Source organism: Schistosoma mansoni (assembly GCF_000237925.1).
Source record: "Schistosoma mansoni, WGS project CABG00000000 data, supercontig 0136, strain Puerto Rico, whole genome shotgun sequence".
Taxonomy (NCBI): Eukaryota; Metazoa; Platyhelminthes; class Trematoda; order Strigeidida; family Schistosomatidae; genus Schistosoma; species Schistosoma mansoni.
Genome location: NW_017386039.1, coordinates 479,211 through 496,225, shown reverse-complemented (window position 1 = coordinate 496,225; position 17,015 = coordinate 479,211). Strand labels below are relative to the sequence as shown.

Here is a 17,015-nt window from a genome sequence, read left to right as displayed (position 1 = left end):
ATCAATGATATGCCATGGACTGGCCCACGCGGCAGTGGTTGTTCTTTCACTTCTATACTTCCGTGGTTGTACCTTAACTAATATATTCTTGTAATAACGATTTTGTGTTGTACAGTCTCCATAGCGTCCATGATCCTTTGATGCGTCGATGGTTCAATCCACGTACGGGCCGGTCGCGAGGTGTGACTTCAGCGTTAGTTGGTTCGTCACCATTCTCGTTTAACTCTAGTAGGCCCCCAATCATTTCGACATAGACCACCAACGTAGATGTTCTACACTGGTGAGCAAGACTTCGAATAACGCAACCTATCATTATGATCTTTTTTATTGCATTCTATACTTATTATTTTTCATTTTTAACTTCGGCTATCTTTATCAGTTTCTGTGAACATTCGTTGCTTCATATCAATGTTGATTAGTATATCAACTGAAATAATTAGTTCAATCGATAGAACTAACCAATCAACTACGACTATAATCGACTATCGTGGTTCTTTAACAAGCATTAGCACCATGCAAACGCTCCTGTGTAATATGTCTGTTAAAATATCAACCACTCGTAAGTATAGCCTCAAGGCAACACGAACGCATATCTGTTTGCAACTTATCCACTTGTGTAACCGATACAGGATTAACTGTCGATTATAAATTCATCTTTCTGCTTAATCACTATCAACTAACTACTATCAGAAACTATCTACCAGGATATTTTACTTTCTTGACCACTGTCTGACTAATTTCCAATTGCTGAGTTCCATGGCGAATCAGAGGATACAAATGCTAGAAATTTACGGTGAGTTTGAACTATAAATTTCCTGCAATGTTAGATCTTGTTTAGACTGTTTCGCCAGGCAATGCTACGTGTTTGGCTCAAATTAAATTTGGACGTATACCAATTCAGTCTACAACGCTTCGTTAATCTACGAATTTAATCAACAAATTTCAATTACTTTGGAGCAAGAGTAACCCAGGCGAGTTTCATAACTGTGTTAAATAATTTCGTATAATGTTTGTGATGTCTAATAACATTTCGAGGCTACTTTCACTTAAAGTAGTCATATATTCTGTCACTGCCGTCAAATTTTAGTCGAAACTATGTACATTTATGACTCGTAAGTCAACATACTCTGAAAAAACGTATTTCATGTACACGAGCAATCTTAGTCCATGTCTTAATGAGACACTTCGTCGTACTTGATGTCACTTAGCGCTAGATAATATGCTTTTTTACGAAACGATCACGTTATCTAAACCTAAACTTTAGTTACATTGGTGGTTACCATTTAAATTAATGTTTACTATGTGCTTTGTATTTGCTGTTATCTCACACACTATATCATGGCTCGATTTCCTTATTGCACGAAAGTCACTTTAATTCCCTCTTCGGCTTATTCACATGCAATACGGGTTTGGAAAATATCTAAACGTCCTCTGAAATTCTCCACTAACCCCACGATAGTCTTCGTATATTTTTGCTATTACACATCCAATTGCTATATTAACGATGCCCAAACGAACGTTCACTACAATTGTCAGTATACGAAAGGATGTTACTTCAATGTGACGTTACAACACATCCGAACTATTGTAGTTATTCAACTTCGACGTCATATTTTTTTATCTTATGAAGTTTTGTTTCCGCGTGGCTGTTACCTATTAGATGATTTCGGTACATCAATCGGCTGTTCAACTACTCGACGATCTAAAGCCTGTCCAGTTCAATTGGTGGTTTGACGACACTCATTCACGCGAATCATAGGTTTACGCAGTCGAGCGAATCTCCCGCAAACTGACAACGATATCGTCGTCTCGACCCCAACACTGACAGCATTTTTCACCGATATCATTGACATGAGTCCAGAGTGACACTCTTGGTTTCTTATGTTCTTTTCGACATTTCTCGGTTCACTCATCCAAAACATGTGCAGCACCCACCGTTTATCATCTTTTAGAGATTTCATCGTGCCACCTTTCGCTCTCGCTCTGTATTCTTCGACCAATATTGATTTTCACAGCAGTTATCAGTTTTTCCAAACTGACTGCAAGTTGATCAGAAGCTTCGAACAAGGAAACCACGACTTATCTACACGGTTATACTTCTGTACTTACAGTTAGTCTGTTAAATATAGATATAACTAGAAATCGACGCTTACGAACAGTTGTCAACGACACTTACTGACTGTATACTCTGTACCGTGTGCAGTACAAACAACGGCATCGATTGATAATACACTTATCGTACTATCACTATGACATCACTACTCTTGCGGCAAACTTAACGTTTCTCATCTGAGGAACTCAACCACTTGTCATAGCTATATTTTTCAACGCGACTTGATAAAACTCCAAAATGTTTCTTTTTCTATTATTTCTATGGTTGATCGCTCAACATTCAACCAACGTCCTTGTTACGTGTTATTACTCGTAGTTTCCCGATCAGTTTCTGCAGCCTCCTTTCCATTTCTTTTACAGCTCGGCAATACCCGGAGGATTCATGTTAATCGTCTGGCAACCTCTGGTGCGCGACTACTCCCAACATATTTGGTATCGATTCAAACGGCCGTTGAATCTGGTGGGGGAGTATTGTAGGGTCACTGAATATCGAACAGATCACTGATCCCTGTCAAAGTCAAGGATAGTCAACGCGCATCAATCAATGATATGCCATGGACTGGCCCACGCGGCAGTGGTTGTTCTTTCACTTCTATACTTCCGTGGTTGTACCTTAACTAATATATTCTTGTAATAACGATTTTGTGTTGTACAGTCTCCATAGCGTCCATGATCCTTTGATGCGTCGATGGTTCAATCCACGTACGGGCCGGTCGCGAAGTGTGACTTCAGCGTTAGTTGGTTCGTCACCATTCTCGTTTAACTCTAGTAGACCCCCAATCATTTCGACATAGAACATCAACTTTGATGTTCTACAGGGCAAATAACATTCAAAAAAATTAGGGTGAGAACGGAATTAATTTTGAAGAGCACTAGCTTTTTGCAGGTGGTTTGTTTTTCAGCGACTAGGTATTTAAGACATTCGCAACCAAGCAAATATGATATACACGGATATGGGGGTACCTTAATAATCTTCTAAATTAGGAGAATCAGCAAAGCAATAAAACTTTGAACATGAAGTACTTTATCAAGATTACGAATTATGAAAGCAACTTGATAAAATTCAACGACTTTAAGATCACTTACTACGCTACTCTCCACGTATTGAAACATGGCTGGCGAAAAACTGAAAACGAACGAAAGGCGCATAGATAATAAAAATAATATATATTTGTAATAACTTAATGAGTAGAAAAACTAGATTTTCTGGCATTTCATGACTCAGTGTAATCCACAGACAGAATAAATGGACAAATCAAATTAACCCATGTTTGAATAGTACAAGAGCCAGAATATTTGGTGCGATTAGTGAAAAAACAGGTCTTACCAAGTCATTCTCATTCCATTTCAGTCGAGGCGATCTATGTGAGGCACGTTTGTATATTTGTATATACGTACGTTAAAGGATAAAAAGATGTGACACCTGTAGTGCGAAAGGATAGAGTTGGAATTTTGTTCACGATAATGGTGTGAGAAGTGACAAATTTCAGACGTGGTGGCTCGGATAAATAGTTCAAGTCGGATGGATAGTGAGGCCTTCTTTCCTACTTATGGCAATAGGATTAGGCAATATATGGGTGGCTTTGGCGACTCTCCTTTCTTTTAGTTTAAAAAGCTATTCTGTATTCGATGTTTTTAACATCGACTTGAATGTTATTAAGAATGGCGTGAACAGCTATTGCCGATTTAATCCTCAGTCTTATTAGTTCCACGTGATTATAAGGCCGTTTCTTTGTGTACCTATGATGTTCTTTGGCTTGTCGAAATCTCCCGAGGTTACTCTCTAATACAAAAGGCATTGCAACCTCGTCTGTATACATAATTCGAACGAAATTAGTGGTTTCGAAAACTGTTCTTCCTTTTGTAATATACTTTAGTTCTGTGTTTTTTAAACTCTTTGGGTTTTTTCCTGTTGTACCATGTTGATATGGTAAAATTGCAGTACAAATCCCTAGAATTTCATTCAGGTTTTCATTTGGTAGCAGCACGTCTTATTTCATTGTATTTCAATAATCTTTATAGGTAATTAATTAAATGTAACACGTTTATCAAATGCTTCCATTATTTTTGTTTATCGTCTTCCGATGTAATGATCTTGTTTGCCCTTATAAAGAGTTTCGGGCTAGGAAGAGTTTTGCACCAAATGGATGTTCTGAATTGAAGTCAATATAACGATTTAAGTGCTTTGGTTTCTGGTAGATGGTTAGATTTGGAGCTCAACTAAGCAATCTAATAATGGAAGCTCACCGTTTCCGTTTTCATCCTTGTACGTAGATTTAGTGAGGGATGAGAGAATATTGATAAGTTTGGTAAAAGATCTTAAGTGAACCTACTTTATGACAACAAAAGTACCATCTATATATTTGAGCAGAACTCGTGATTTCATGTAACTGGCGAAAATACTTGATTCTCAGCACAACAGATAGGTTATTTACAATCGAGGACACGGGGGATCACACTGCTACGCTGTTTGTCGACTGATGTAACGTCCCGTTATGAGTAAATAATGTTTTATTACGCACGCTTTCAAGGGCATCATAATGAGACTGACTCTATGAAGAAATAAGTGAGATAAAATAATGTAATTCTCTAGCGAAATTCCATTCAGGTCTCAGGACCTATCTGGAGGAATGCCAGTTTACATTGATACAACCTTTTCGTCTTCCGTGGTTTGGTTCTTCTTCATGATGAGACTTTGATATACGAGTGACATCTTAGTGACCTCGGGAATGTCCACCTATTTACTGGGATTTAATAAGGGTTTGAAGAATAGGGAATATGACTTACAGTTGATCGTTAAGAATTAGATTGAGGGTTTTTGTCGAGAAATAACATCAAAAAAAAAGCCAAAACGTTACATTGAGGGTTGCAGTTAAACTCAACTCCGTTTCCCAATTTCGGCAACCCACTTAGCTACCAATCAAAATGGAGCAGTTATTACCATTTCCGCCAAATTTGTAAGCTATGGCTGTAACGGAGTTGAAATTGCCATGTATGATGTTACAAACAGATTCCATTAAGTTTCTATTTCAGGGTGACCGAGCACAAACTTTTTGGAGCAAGAAGAGCAAGCCGTTCGTACACTGAGCTTACAGGATGACACATAAGACTACTGAAGATACCACTAGTATTGTAGTTTGACAACTCTTTACCAGTAACACCTATAATCGGATCGTGCCCCACTCAGTTAAAATCAGAAGCGAGGAGGTTGAAGGATATATTTGAGGAGTTATCAATATATCGAGAACTGACTGATCTAATCTGGCTAATGATCGTAGGAGATGTTTCCCACGCTGTTCTGTAACATGATCTGAAGCGGATGCATGACCGAACGCCTTCAGCTAAACGAGTCCACTAAAACTAATGAGTTCAGCATCCAATGTCGAACACTTGAAAAGCTATTGATTTTGGGGAATTATTTACAGCTACAAACACTTCAGTTACTCTGTCGTTTTTACTAAAGGCTAAGCTATTACATCGGGTCAATATCACCAACATCTTATGTGAAATTTACTAACGAAATGAAGTAGTGAAATGTGGGGGTTGGTTGGAGTATGATAAATATGTTACATCAATATAACATCCTCGTGATTCCTCTTGTTCTGCACAAATATTAGGCAATCGAATTCAGATTTATGAAGCCATTAAACCATGCAATGTAAGACACTACTCTTGTAAATAAACTACAGAACAAGGATGCAATACTGGATTCCCAACGTAATTACTCAAGAGAGCGGATCTGAAATGAAAGATGATGATCAGAAAAAGCGAGAGGTTATGGCAAACTATTTCAGGACAAGCAAAGATGGATAGTGGCTGGCAGTGGAATCCAGGAAGCGCGTTTCGACCTATTTGGGACTCGTCAGCTAGATGAACCTGCATCTTAGAGTTCATGTTCACTCTGCGACTCGAACCCAGTACATTTCACTTCGAACGCCATCGCGTTATCCACTCGGCTGGCCACTATCCATCTTTGCTTACCATGCTTGTGAATTTAGGCTATATCGAGGTTATACACACAGTATGCACATACGCCAATTAAAGACTGACCGGTTGCAGTCCTAAATACATCAATGGGGAGATTCAAACAAACAATACTTATTGAAATTATTTCAGGACAGTTTTCACTCGGTAGCCTCTTCTATACAAAGTCAACAAACCATCTGCTCATTGTCAAATCAGTAGGAACGATGAACTTAAGACTCTTAGCTATTTAGGCACAGAAAAGTCAACAGGATCAGGTAAACTACATCCGAAAATCCTGAGACATTGAATAATATATTACAGCCACACTATGATATTCAATATGCCACTTGGCCAAGGTATGTTACTTACGAACTGGAAGGGTGCAATTGTCATTCTAATAAATAAAACAAGACTGAGACAACTTCCATCAAACTACAGACCTGGCAGCGACACCAAATTTAGTGAACGAGAACATATGTGAGGACAACCTATGTATTTGGACATTAAGTTACAGAACTTCTTAGTAAAATCTGAGAACCATACATTAAATACTAAATTCGCGGAACGTCGCTCAATTTTGACTGTTCCTTCTTCAAAAGTTAATCAGTTGTCTCAGACTTCACTGTTCCTTCATTTCCATAGCACTCGTTCTCTGTTCTGGTTCTCTTTTCTTCGATCTTCTTAACCTTTTGTCGCCAAGTATTTCAATTTCGACTGGTGATACATACTACTTATATCTATCGACATCAGCAGCACACACCACAAAAGTATTGGAATTAATAGTCAAAAAGACCATAATGATATTAGTGGAAACCAACAACTTGTTAAACATTGAACATATTTTCAGAAACGGTTTAACTCGCACAATAATCATTCTTATAACAAGGGAGAAATGGATAGAGGCTATAAACAATGAAAAATCAGTGGATGTTGTCTATATGGACTTCAGCAAAGCAATTGATAAGGTGCCAACAAATATCCTGCTATTGAAGCTAGAAAATCTAGGCGTTGTCGTACCTCTCATAAAATTACTGAAGGATTTCGTAGTAGGTCGTAGACAGAAAGTAAATGTAAATCCTAAGTGCTTTGCCCGGAGACCAGTACTTGGTGGAGTACTGCAAGGTTCTGTCCTAGGTTCTTTAATTTTCATATTTTATGTGAAAAAACGCCCAAGTATAGTTGAGTCTTTAATGTTCATATACATTGATGAAAAAATCTGGCGAAAAACAACAGGAGACGCAGATGCATACGCACTTCAAGCAGACTTAAATATTGTGATTACTTGGTCTAAAGTGGCTGATGCCTATCAACGCGGCAAAGTACGTCTACATACACTTTGAGGACACAAAGGTAAATAGGTGCAGCATAGAGGATGTGCCTGAACCCGTGGTCCGATCTCAGAAGGATCTTGGGGTGACAGTGAGTCATGATCTTAGGACCATGGCTCACTGCCGAGAGATTGTAGCTCACAAATATGAGCAGCAACATTCCTTATTCCCGGTGGAAGAAGGAATGAAATGTGATGAGTGTGTAGTATCGGTTGATATGTTAGGCTCATATGCTTCATTCTAGTTTCTGGACAAGCCAATTCAACTATGCATTATGAGTCATGTTTTGACCTTGTTAATTGTTCGCTTATTAACCCTGACTGTTTTTTATATGAGCGTGTGCGCTCACACTTCTTATCCTATTTATCACGTTTGTAAATTATTTCTGTCTGATTATAAATATTGATTAACGCTTGTTTAAGCGAGTTGTCTTACCAGCCATCTCCAATATGTGACATTTCTAATTCGCTCGCTGAAATCTACTCATGTGCTTATAACTTCTTGATATACGTCATTTGTCAATAAAATTGTAGCTGCCAGTTCCCTTTGCCTTCTGATTTTTATGCGCCGTTAAGGTTGGAATTATAACGGTTATCAAGGTGAACGATTAGCAAAGCACGGCAGTTCAAGTGTAAGAAGTGGTTCCATGAGATGTGTACTCGCCTTAATCACACTGCCTATATAAGGTGCTCAAAGTTTAACTCCCATTGGCTTTGTATGTTTTGCTGTTCGAGCAAAACATTACTCATCCAAAAGACAATTAGCCTTCAAGCGTTGCCTGACAAAAAATTTGATGAGGCCTGTACCGGTAACATGGGTACTGATAGCGAAGAATGCATCAGTGTCGTAGTTGCTGTTACGGCGTGTCAGACACCCAACCGTGAGACGCGCAATAGGGACTTCTGTCCCGAAACAAATAATGAGCGATACACCATTAGATACTGGTAGCCAAGTGGCTACAGCAGCGACTGATGACTCAGACAAAATCATTAGCGTTCCGAGCAGTTCGGATGAGGATACTGCAAATGATGGGAAATGGATGACATAAAAATAAAGGGAAGAAAAGATAGCCAAAAATAGAGAGAGACTGTTCTCCCATCATTACAGGCTACATGTGTATCAGAAGTGATAGAGTTATAAGTCGCAAGGAAGGAGACATGATTTTATATATTAGGGATCACTTTCGTATACAACCAATCATATCGGAGGCACCTGTTCATGTGAGGTAGCATGTTAAACATCTAAGTCGAGATACGGGTTAGTAACTACAGGAGGAATATGCCGTAGTCCATGTCGTTTTGCTGACGACTCATCTGTTCTTGGAGTAAGGCAAAATGCTTTCTCATCATTGGAGATTTCAACGCACCGCATACCAACTGGATAGAGCTTACAGCTTCAGGTGGGTGTTTCGATAGCGACCTCATGTCAACTACTATTCAGTATTTACTTGTACAACGTATCGCGAGACCGATACATTGACTTGGAGCACGATCAACACAAAAGAAACCTCAGCAAAGTCTTTATCTTATTTATATTATTACAGCTCAAAATTTGCCGTATTTTGGAAAGTGTTTGTTTTAGCGAAATATCTACTTATTTGTTTCCATCATTTCGCTTAACTTCGTTTCACTTATTTCAGTATAACAGTTCTGATTTATATTTCGATAAAAGAGTTAGGCACGTTGATAGGTTGTGATATATATACTGAGATACTAGTTGATGTTATAACAGTCAAACTATAATATCGAGTTACAACAACGAGGGTCACAACTCCTTAATCAATTCGACATCAGAGCATAAAAGTAAAGGATTAGTCCTGTACACACTCAATAAACACATATATTACTGAGAAATCTCAATTTCAATACGGACTTTAAAGAAAACTAAAAAGCCAGTACTAAGTGACATAAAAGACAAGATTTAGAAAACGCAGCTCAATTATTTTAATATTTGTGCAAACAAGAGTGTAACGCAATCTGAAATTCATGAATGAAGATGAAATTGGATACCGACTTTTGCATCATATCAATTTTGGTTGATTATTCACCAAATATTTAATGATTAGCGTTGTTAATATTTCAAAAAAAACTGCGACTAGGCAAATTAAAACTGTTACTGCTCTAGAACGATGCCGTAAGGATCGGTCGTGCACAGACGGAATTGCGACACTACGAGTCGTTGAACAATCAGTTAAGTGGAATTCGTCACTATATATCAAATTCATTGATTATGAGTAGGCGTTTGACTGTGTGGACCAGAGAACATTGTGGAAACTATTTCGACACTATGGAATTCCTCAGAAGATTGTCAACATTATCGAAAACTCATAGGACGGACAAGAGTGCAAAGTCATGCAAGGAAGACAACTGACAGATGCATTTCCAGTAAAGGCTGTCCACTCTCCCCCTCCCTCTCAGTCAGTCAGTCAGTTACAACGTAGAACTTCGTACGTACGTACATCAGTTTGAGTTGCCATACCACATTAGCACAGAGATCCAGTTGTCGATTTATCAAATCCCATAGTAGTACAAGTAGTAAGAGTATAAGCAGTAATCGGAAAGATTAGGGTTTAAAGATGTTATTCAAGGAGTATGTCCCAATGAAATAAATTTGGAAAGAGAAAAAGATAGACACATGAAGAATTCAGAAGATTAGAATTTGGAGAACACAAAAAGTGGATGCACCTTCGCCATTGCAAACGATTTTGAGCCATGCCATTCAAGGTCTCTAACCATCGGTTGCTATCATCTTGCGGATCCCAACCAGGTAGTCTACACCTAACAACATGGCTCAGTTCACTTGTCAGCGACTTCATGGATTTATGCCAAATTTTGGTCTGGCCGCCTCTAGCTTTCTTCCAACCTACTCCTACACCATGAAACATTGCACGTCGGGGCAGTCGGTGGTTGAGCATACGTAACACGTGTCCCAGCCATCTCAACTGATTAAGCTTCACTACTTCATCAATCGATTTGCCATCCTTACCTAGTACCCGTTTCCTAACATCTGCATTACTTACCCGGTGGTCCAAGGATATACGAGCAATGCGTCGAAGACACCTATGGTCGAATACTAGCAGCCTACGAATATCCTCTACTCTTATCGTCCATGTTTCACTGCCACAAAGTAGGACGGAACGGACTGCTGCACAGTAAACACGTCCTTTTGTTGCTAGATGGATATCTCGCCTACTCCATAAATGGCACAAGTTGGCGAAAGCTAGACGAGCCTTCTGTATCCGTGCTGAGATTTCGTCACACATCAGACCACAAGGGCTGATGAGACTCCCAAGATAAGTGAAGCAGTCAACACGCTCAACTACTTCACTCCCTATCATTAGTTCAGGTGCGAATGCAACCCAATCCTGAAGTAACATTTTGCACTTCGAGGGAGAGAATCGCATCCCGAACATGCCTGCATTGTTGCTTATAGTGGTCAGAAGACTCTGCATTTTGTCAGCGTCTTCAGCGAATAAAACTATGTCGTCAGCGTATTCTAAGTCAACAAGTGAGCCTCCCGGTAAAAGTTCAACTCAAGGAGATTTAGATAATGAAAGTGATATCTCTAAAAGCATGTTAACGACAAAATTAAACAAGAATGGCGAGAGTAAACAGCCCTGACGAACACCACTTGACGTAATCAATTCTGATGACAGTTCGCCATAGGCTCCAACTCAACCAGTTGTGTTCGAGTAGAGCTTTTATGAGGTTAATGTACTTCTTTGGTACTCCTTCAGTGACAAACACTGCCATAGAACCTCACGATCAACTGAGTCAAATGCCGCCTTAAGGTCGAGAAATACTACTATTGTGGGACGTCTGAATGTATGTCTATGTTCTGGGACATGTCTGTCTAACTGTTTCTCCAGTTGTTCCTGAAATATATTCTTAGCTTGCTTATCATTAAGTAGAACCCTTAGAGGCTTCCCTGCGGTGTCTTTCCTACGTCCAGTAAGACGCAGACAGATACGTGCTCGCACTAGAGCATGATCTGAATCTAAACATGTGCTCCAGAATGAGCGACAGTCTTCTGTCGAACTCCTCCATCGGTGGCTGATAGCGATGTGATCTAATTGGGTCCAACGTTGGGACGAATTCGGGGGTCGCCATGTCAAAAAATATTTTTCCTTGTGCTTAAAGTTAGTATTTGCAAGAAACAGGCGGTTATCTGAGCATAGCTGCAACAGACGGTCGCCATTATCTGTTCTTTTAGCCACGACACCATAAGATCCACCCAGGCGCCTTTCACTTAGTTTACCTATTTGAACACTGAAGTCACCTGTCACTATTACTACATCGGAGCACCTAGCTTTCCGGAGGAGGTCAGAAAGTTTCCTGTAGAACTCATCTTTTACATTATCTGAGCTGCAGTCAGTCGGAGAGTAGGCAGAGACGACGAAGAGGCAACAAAGAATGTCCCTATCTATCCGAGTCTTTACTGTTCTGTTTAGTCGGACAAGGCACAAACGACTGTCTACTGAGATCCAGTCTAAAAGAGCTAGTTCTGCCCTAGGACTCAATGCTATACCTACTCCAGCGAGGCCACGAGAAGCAGCATGAGGGCTTCCAGATACACGAGGCGTGTATCGAGATGGTTCATTATTTTGATATAGTGAGGTCAAGTGAATGACGCTACTCGGTTCTTGTATGCGCGTTTCGGAGACGCAGCACACATCGATGGTGTAAGATTCTGGAGTCCTAGCTAAGGAAGCCTGTTGTCCTATTCGGCACAATTTTCGGACATTAAAAGTTCCCCCTCCCTCTACCTTTTGGTGATTGACTGGATTATGAAGACTTCGACGTCTGAGGGGAAATACGGATTACAATGGACTTCTCAGAACCAATTAGATGATTTGGACTTCGCAGATGACCTAGCCCTCCTATCCCATACACACGAAGAAATACAGATGAAGACAGCAAATATAGCAGCAGCCTCTGCATCGATAAGCCTCCACATTCACAAAGGAAAAAGCAAGATTTGCAAATCCAACACGAAGAACACCAACCCAATCACACTTGATGGCAAAACTCTGGAAGAGATGGAAACTTTCTCGTACTTGGGAAGCATTACCGATTAACAAGGAGGATCTGATGCAGATATAAAGGCAAGAATTGGCAAAGCAAGGACAATATTCCTACAATTGAAGAACATCTAGAACTCAAAACAACTTCAAAGTGAGAATCTTCAATACGAACGTCAAGACAGTCCTACTGTATGGAGTTGGAACGTGGAGAACTACTACATACATCGTCAAGAACGTATAAGTATTTATAAACAGTTGTTTACGCAAAATACTCAACATTCACTGGCCGGATACTATCAGCAACAGCGTTTTATGAGAGGACAAACCAGCTCACAGCTGAGGAGGAAATTAGGGAAAGACGTTTGAGGTGGACCGGACATGCATTACGGAAATGACCAATGCGCAACACGAGGCAAACACTTACTTGGAATAGCGAAAGAGAGCGGAAAACTGGGAGGCCGAAGAACACATTTCACCAGGAAATGGAAGCAGATATGAAAAGAATGAATGTTAACTGGGAAAGATTGCTCGAGACAGGGTTGGATGGAAAATGCTGGTGTGCGGCCTGTGCTCCTCCACGATGGATAACAGACGTAAGTAGGTAACTGTACTAGGACGACTTGATTAATGTTGACCCTATCGCTAGGTGATGAAATCGCACCTGTTTACTGTTGTTCCATTGATGCATAGCGGATTTAAGTTCGCGAGGTCACGCGCCGATACTCCCACAGATGTTGTGAATCGCTCGGTCTAGACACCATACCAATCTCAGTCAAATATAAACAACATAGTGCCTGAAACATACGCGGATTGGAACAAGTTACCATCCACCACATCAGAATGGAGATAAAATTAACAAGACAAATACATAAACAGTTTGTAGCGGCTTAGCTTCGTCAATCAATCACCTCGATAACCGTTGCTGTATAAGTTCCAACGGCGTTTGAAATCAGAAGCGGTGACTATAGTTTTCATGCGGACAGCACAGTAACAAAGCCACAAACACACCGAGAAAATTTGAAGCAGAGAGACTTACGCATGTGTATGGGAGCAAATACAGAGGCGAATTTGTAGTCAAATCCAATAAAGCGCAGCTAGGGGAAGTCCAATAATATGATTCATGTACATATATACATGAGGAAGAGAATGACTCATCGAGCGTCTAACATTTCTACCTAGAGATATGTGCATAGACTGTCATGTGGTCAAGAGTAAAGATTTATGCTGATATGAGTCATTATGATAGTACAAGGAAATAGATGAATTAATACTGTTCGAATAACCCTGTCTGTTAAGTAAGTTAATAAAAAAGCTTAACAAAATTTAACCATAGTCGAAATTGATTGTAGGAGAGTTGCTATAATTTGTTCTATGACTACTTATTTCTTCGTTCTCTGACGAATCCCATAAAATAAGGTGAGTTTTCGACTCACATATGGTTTTAGCAGGTGATAATCCGTTTGATGGAACTGTATTTGGTATGCTTCAATCACTAAAGATATCCAATAAGTTTTCTAATGTTCTTTCCTATTGTAAAAAACTTATTATTTTACTCTGGCTAATATTTCAAAAGTGAGTACATCCAAACACAATTGGACTCTTTATTCAATAAGTCGTATTACGCTAACAATTCAATGTTGCAAGATTAAGAATGTCATAAACAACATTACTGCCGTATGAATTCAAGCCTTGGACAACACAATAGAACCTCATTTGCTTTAAAGCGACTAGTTAGTCGCAGCATAATCTTAAAAATCTCACTAAAATGAGTATGGTAATTTAGATGCTAGATACAAAAATGTTATATTATTATACTTAATTTACTACTGATAATTTCGCACATTGGAATTAGTAGATCGAACCAGTTCACGACGAACATCCTATTATTTGCAGTAACAAGGGAGAGTAGAAACGGACGTATAAATAACAAGGTGAGCAATAGTAGGAAGAATAACACTTTTTATGATGTAAGATATTACGACTTGCCCTCTGTTATGGAAGACTTTCCAAACTGAACAATGTGGTGGAGAGGTGGCATCAGCCAAATTGGTTCCACTAACTCAAGTATATACAACTTAATTGTTGCTTTAAAAAAACGGTCCGAATGGATTGAAAGTAAAACATTCTGCTGTAACAGTCCAGCAACATGACTTCAGAAGAAAGTACGAAAATGTAACAGTACAAAACTTTATAAGCACGAATTCGAAATCCAGCAGTCGTCAAGTACAAAGAAATCATCAGTTCATACAAACTACATTATAGCAAATTAGTTTAGGACATGTCAGTCATCACAAAAAACTTTCTTTAGAAATTTCGCTAAATTGATAAATACTCTCAGATGACACCCAACTCACTTTCGAAAACGAAGATGAATATGGCGATTTGCCATTCTTACTATCTAGTTAAAACAAGTTCTAATCAAAATCTAAATTTAACCAAACGCCAAAAACTGACTTATTCGAAATGATATATCGTTTTCAACTCTGAACATCCATTCAGAGCGAAAATTCCCCTAGCTCTGAATCTATTCAGAGGAGCTACTAAGATCGTTACCTCAGAAGATAATCTGACGAATAAACTAACAGATATCTTACGATTTACCAAACTTCATATGATTATTACTAGAAGCATGTCTTCATATAACTATTTGAATGGAATTTCTTGGATTGGTATCATGTTTTACCTCACCTCTACCGTCCGACAGAATAATTAAAACACACCCTGAAATGTACATAACTATAGGTTTCTATGTGTCTAAGAACTCTTCAAAATGCTTCAATTCGAATGAAGGAAAAGATCCAATTTACATCTGTATAGAATTGTATCTAGATATTAAGCTGTTTCGACTGTGAGGCGTTATAAATTGAAGTCTTCTTGTGAAATCTCAACACGTCCCGAATAATACTTAAGCTGCACGAAAAGACCAAATAATCATGTAGAGCTGGAAAATTTACGGTACATGATATTTTCGAAAACCACTGAATTGATATCAAAAAAACTTTTCCAGACATAAAAAAGGCAAGCAGCTGAAACGTTTTATATAATGGTAAATTCCCTTTGCATCAGATATAGAACAAGGTCTCGCTATAAATCCAGTTTGGACTGTTTATCCAAACAACTATATTTAATTGTTACTTACTCAAACAATTAACAGACACACACGAACGAAAACTAAATTTGTACTAATCCATAGAACAAAATCCACATTTTTTCATCCCTACTGATATACACAGTAATTTCTTACATAGAATCATACTGACAAAAATGATATGAGATTTACCAGTTCAGATCTCATTTGATTATAGTAAAAATATTTTGTTCTGCTTCCTTTATATTGTTTAAAACTTGCGTTAAGTTCTATATCGGCTGTTAATACGTGAAATACACAAACTCACGGGACGTAACAAATTCAGATTTCTACTCAATCGGGATATCACGAATGAATTTTTAATTATTAAATTAGACCAAGTTTTTTTACGAGAAAGGATAAATGAGACAGGTTGTTGACATTGTACGAGGTAATAGATGATCATTTTTGAAGCCATGTTCTTAACAATAGTTTTACTACAAAAATTGTTAGTCCTTGTGCAGATACATTTAGATCACTATTCTGAAACAACTTCCTTGATTTGCTTAGTCTGAAAAAAGTTCGGTTAGCCAAACTTCATTTAGTTGCTTTCAAAAAAGGAATCAAACATGCTATACGTGATCAATAATCAACATGCCAGTATGAAAAATCCTCAGCAATATCAAGATAAACAGTAAGATGGATTTAGAATAGATCTCTCAACAGCTATTGATGTACGATGATTTTACAAAAAATAGTTGACCAGTGTTACAACGGTCAGTTTTTTTATAAGAATGGGACGTTAATTTACCTTAGACGAATATCTACACTAGATTCCCTCCCAGAGTCTACTCTACAGGGCTTCAACGCAAGCCAGGTTGTGAACACGTGATTAGCCTCACTAGAGGGTAGATAGATTCCCACTCCAAAACCCGACACAATCCAACAACAATGAACAATCAATTACAATAAATACAAAGGATAGGAGAATATATAATTCATCTGACACCCGTCAGACTATCTATGTCTGACTAGGCAGACAACCAATCATTATCATTCTCGCCCACATATTAACCGGATGTTACCATTTGTACGTTTTTTATATGATTCGAGTATCTTCAATGAATGAATGATATAAGCTGTGGACCACTGCCTACCTAAACATAAAAATGGAAACAAACTCTAGTGAGCATCAAAATTAAAGTTTGCATAACATGTATTGAACCTGCTTTATACAGATAGCAGACAACTACAGTCTGAATATGTAGTAAGATAAACAGAATATGCATTTCTCAGTAAACCTGGCTTTCATGAAATCGCAAAACATTGAGAAAGACATTCTTCTTGTTTAATGGGATCATAAGGCTATTCGGTCAGAACTAAGCACTAACTTTAGTGATCGGATGGCCAGAATTGACTTTTGTTTTAAGGAAGGCCACAAATTATTTGGTTTTTACTTTGTTAGTAACTTGCAGTCCTGATAAACAAACAACTTCTGCACATTTTTTAAATGCATATT

The 17,015-nt window shown here is 38.6% G+C and overlaps 1 protein-coding gene across 1 annotated transcript in view; it reads right to left on the bottom strand.

The window, feature by feature from the left end:
- Positions 1–16,614: 16,614 nt before the first annotated feature.
- Smp_172660 (diphosphomevalonate decarboxylase) overlaps positions 16,615–17,015 on the bottom strand; it is a gene marked incomplete at both ends in the record, with an annotated part of 25,242 nt that continues 24,841 nt past the window's right edge. Inside the window, one exon of the mRNA XM_018789264.1 lies at positions 16,615–16,653. Within this exon, the coding sequence (XP_018646478.1) occupies positions 16,615–16,653 (39 nt within the window). The remainder of the gene's footprint in view (positions 16,654–17,015) is intronic.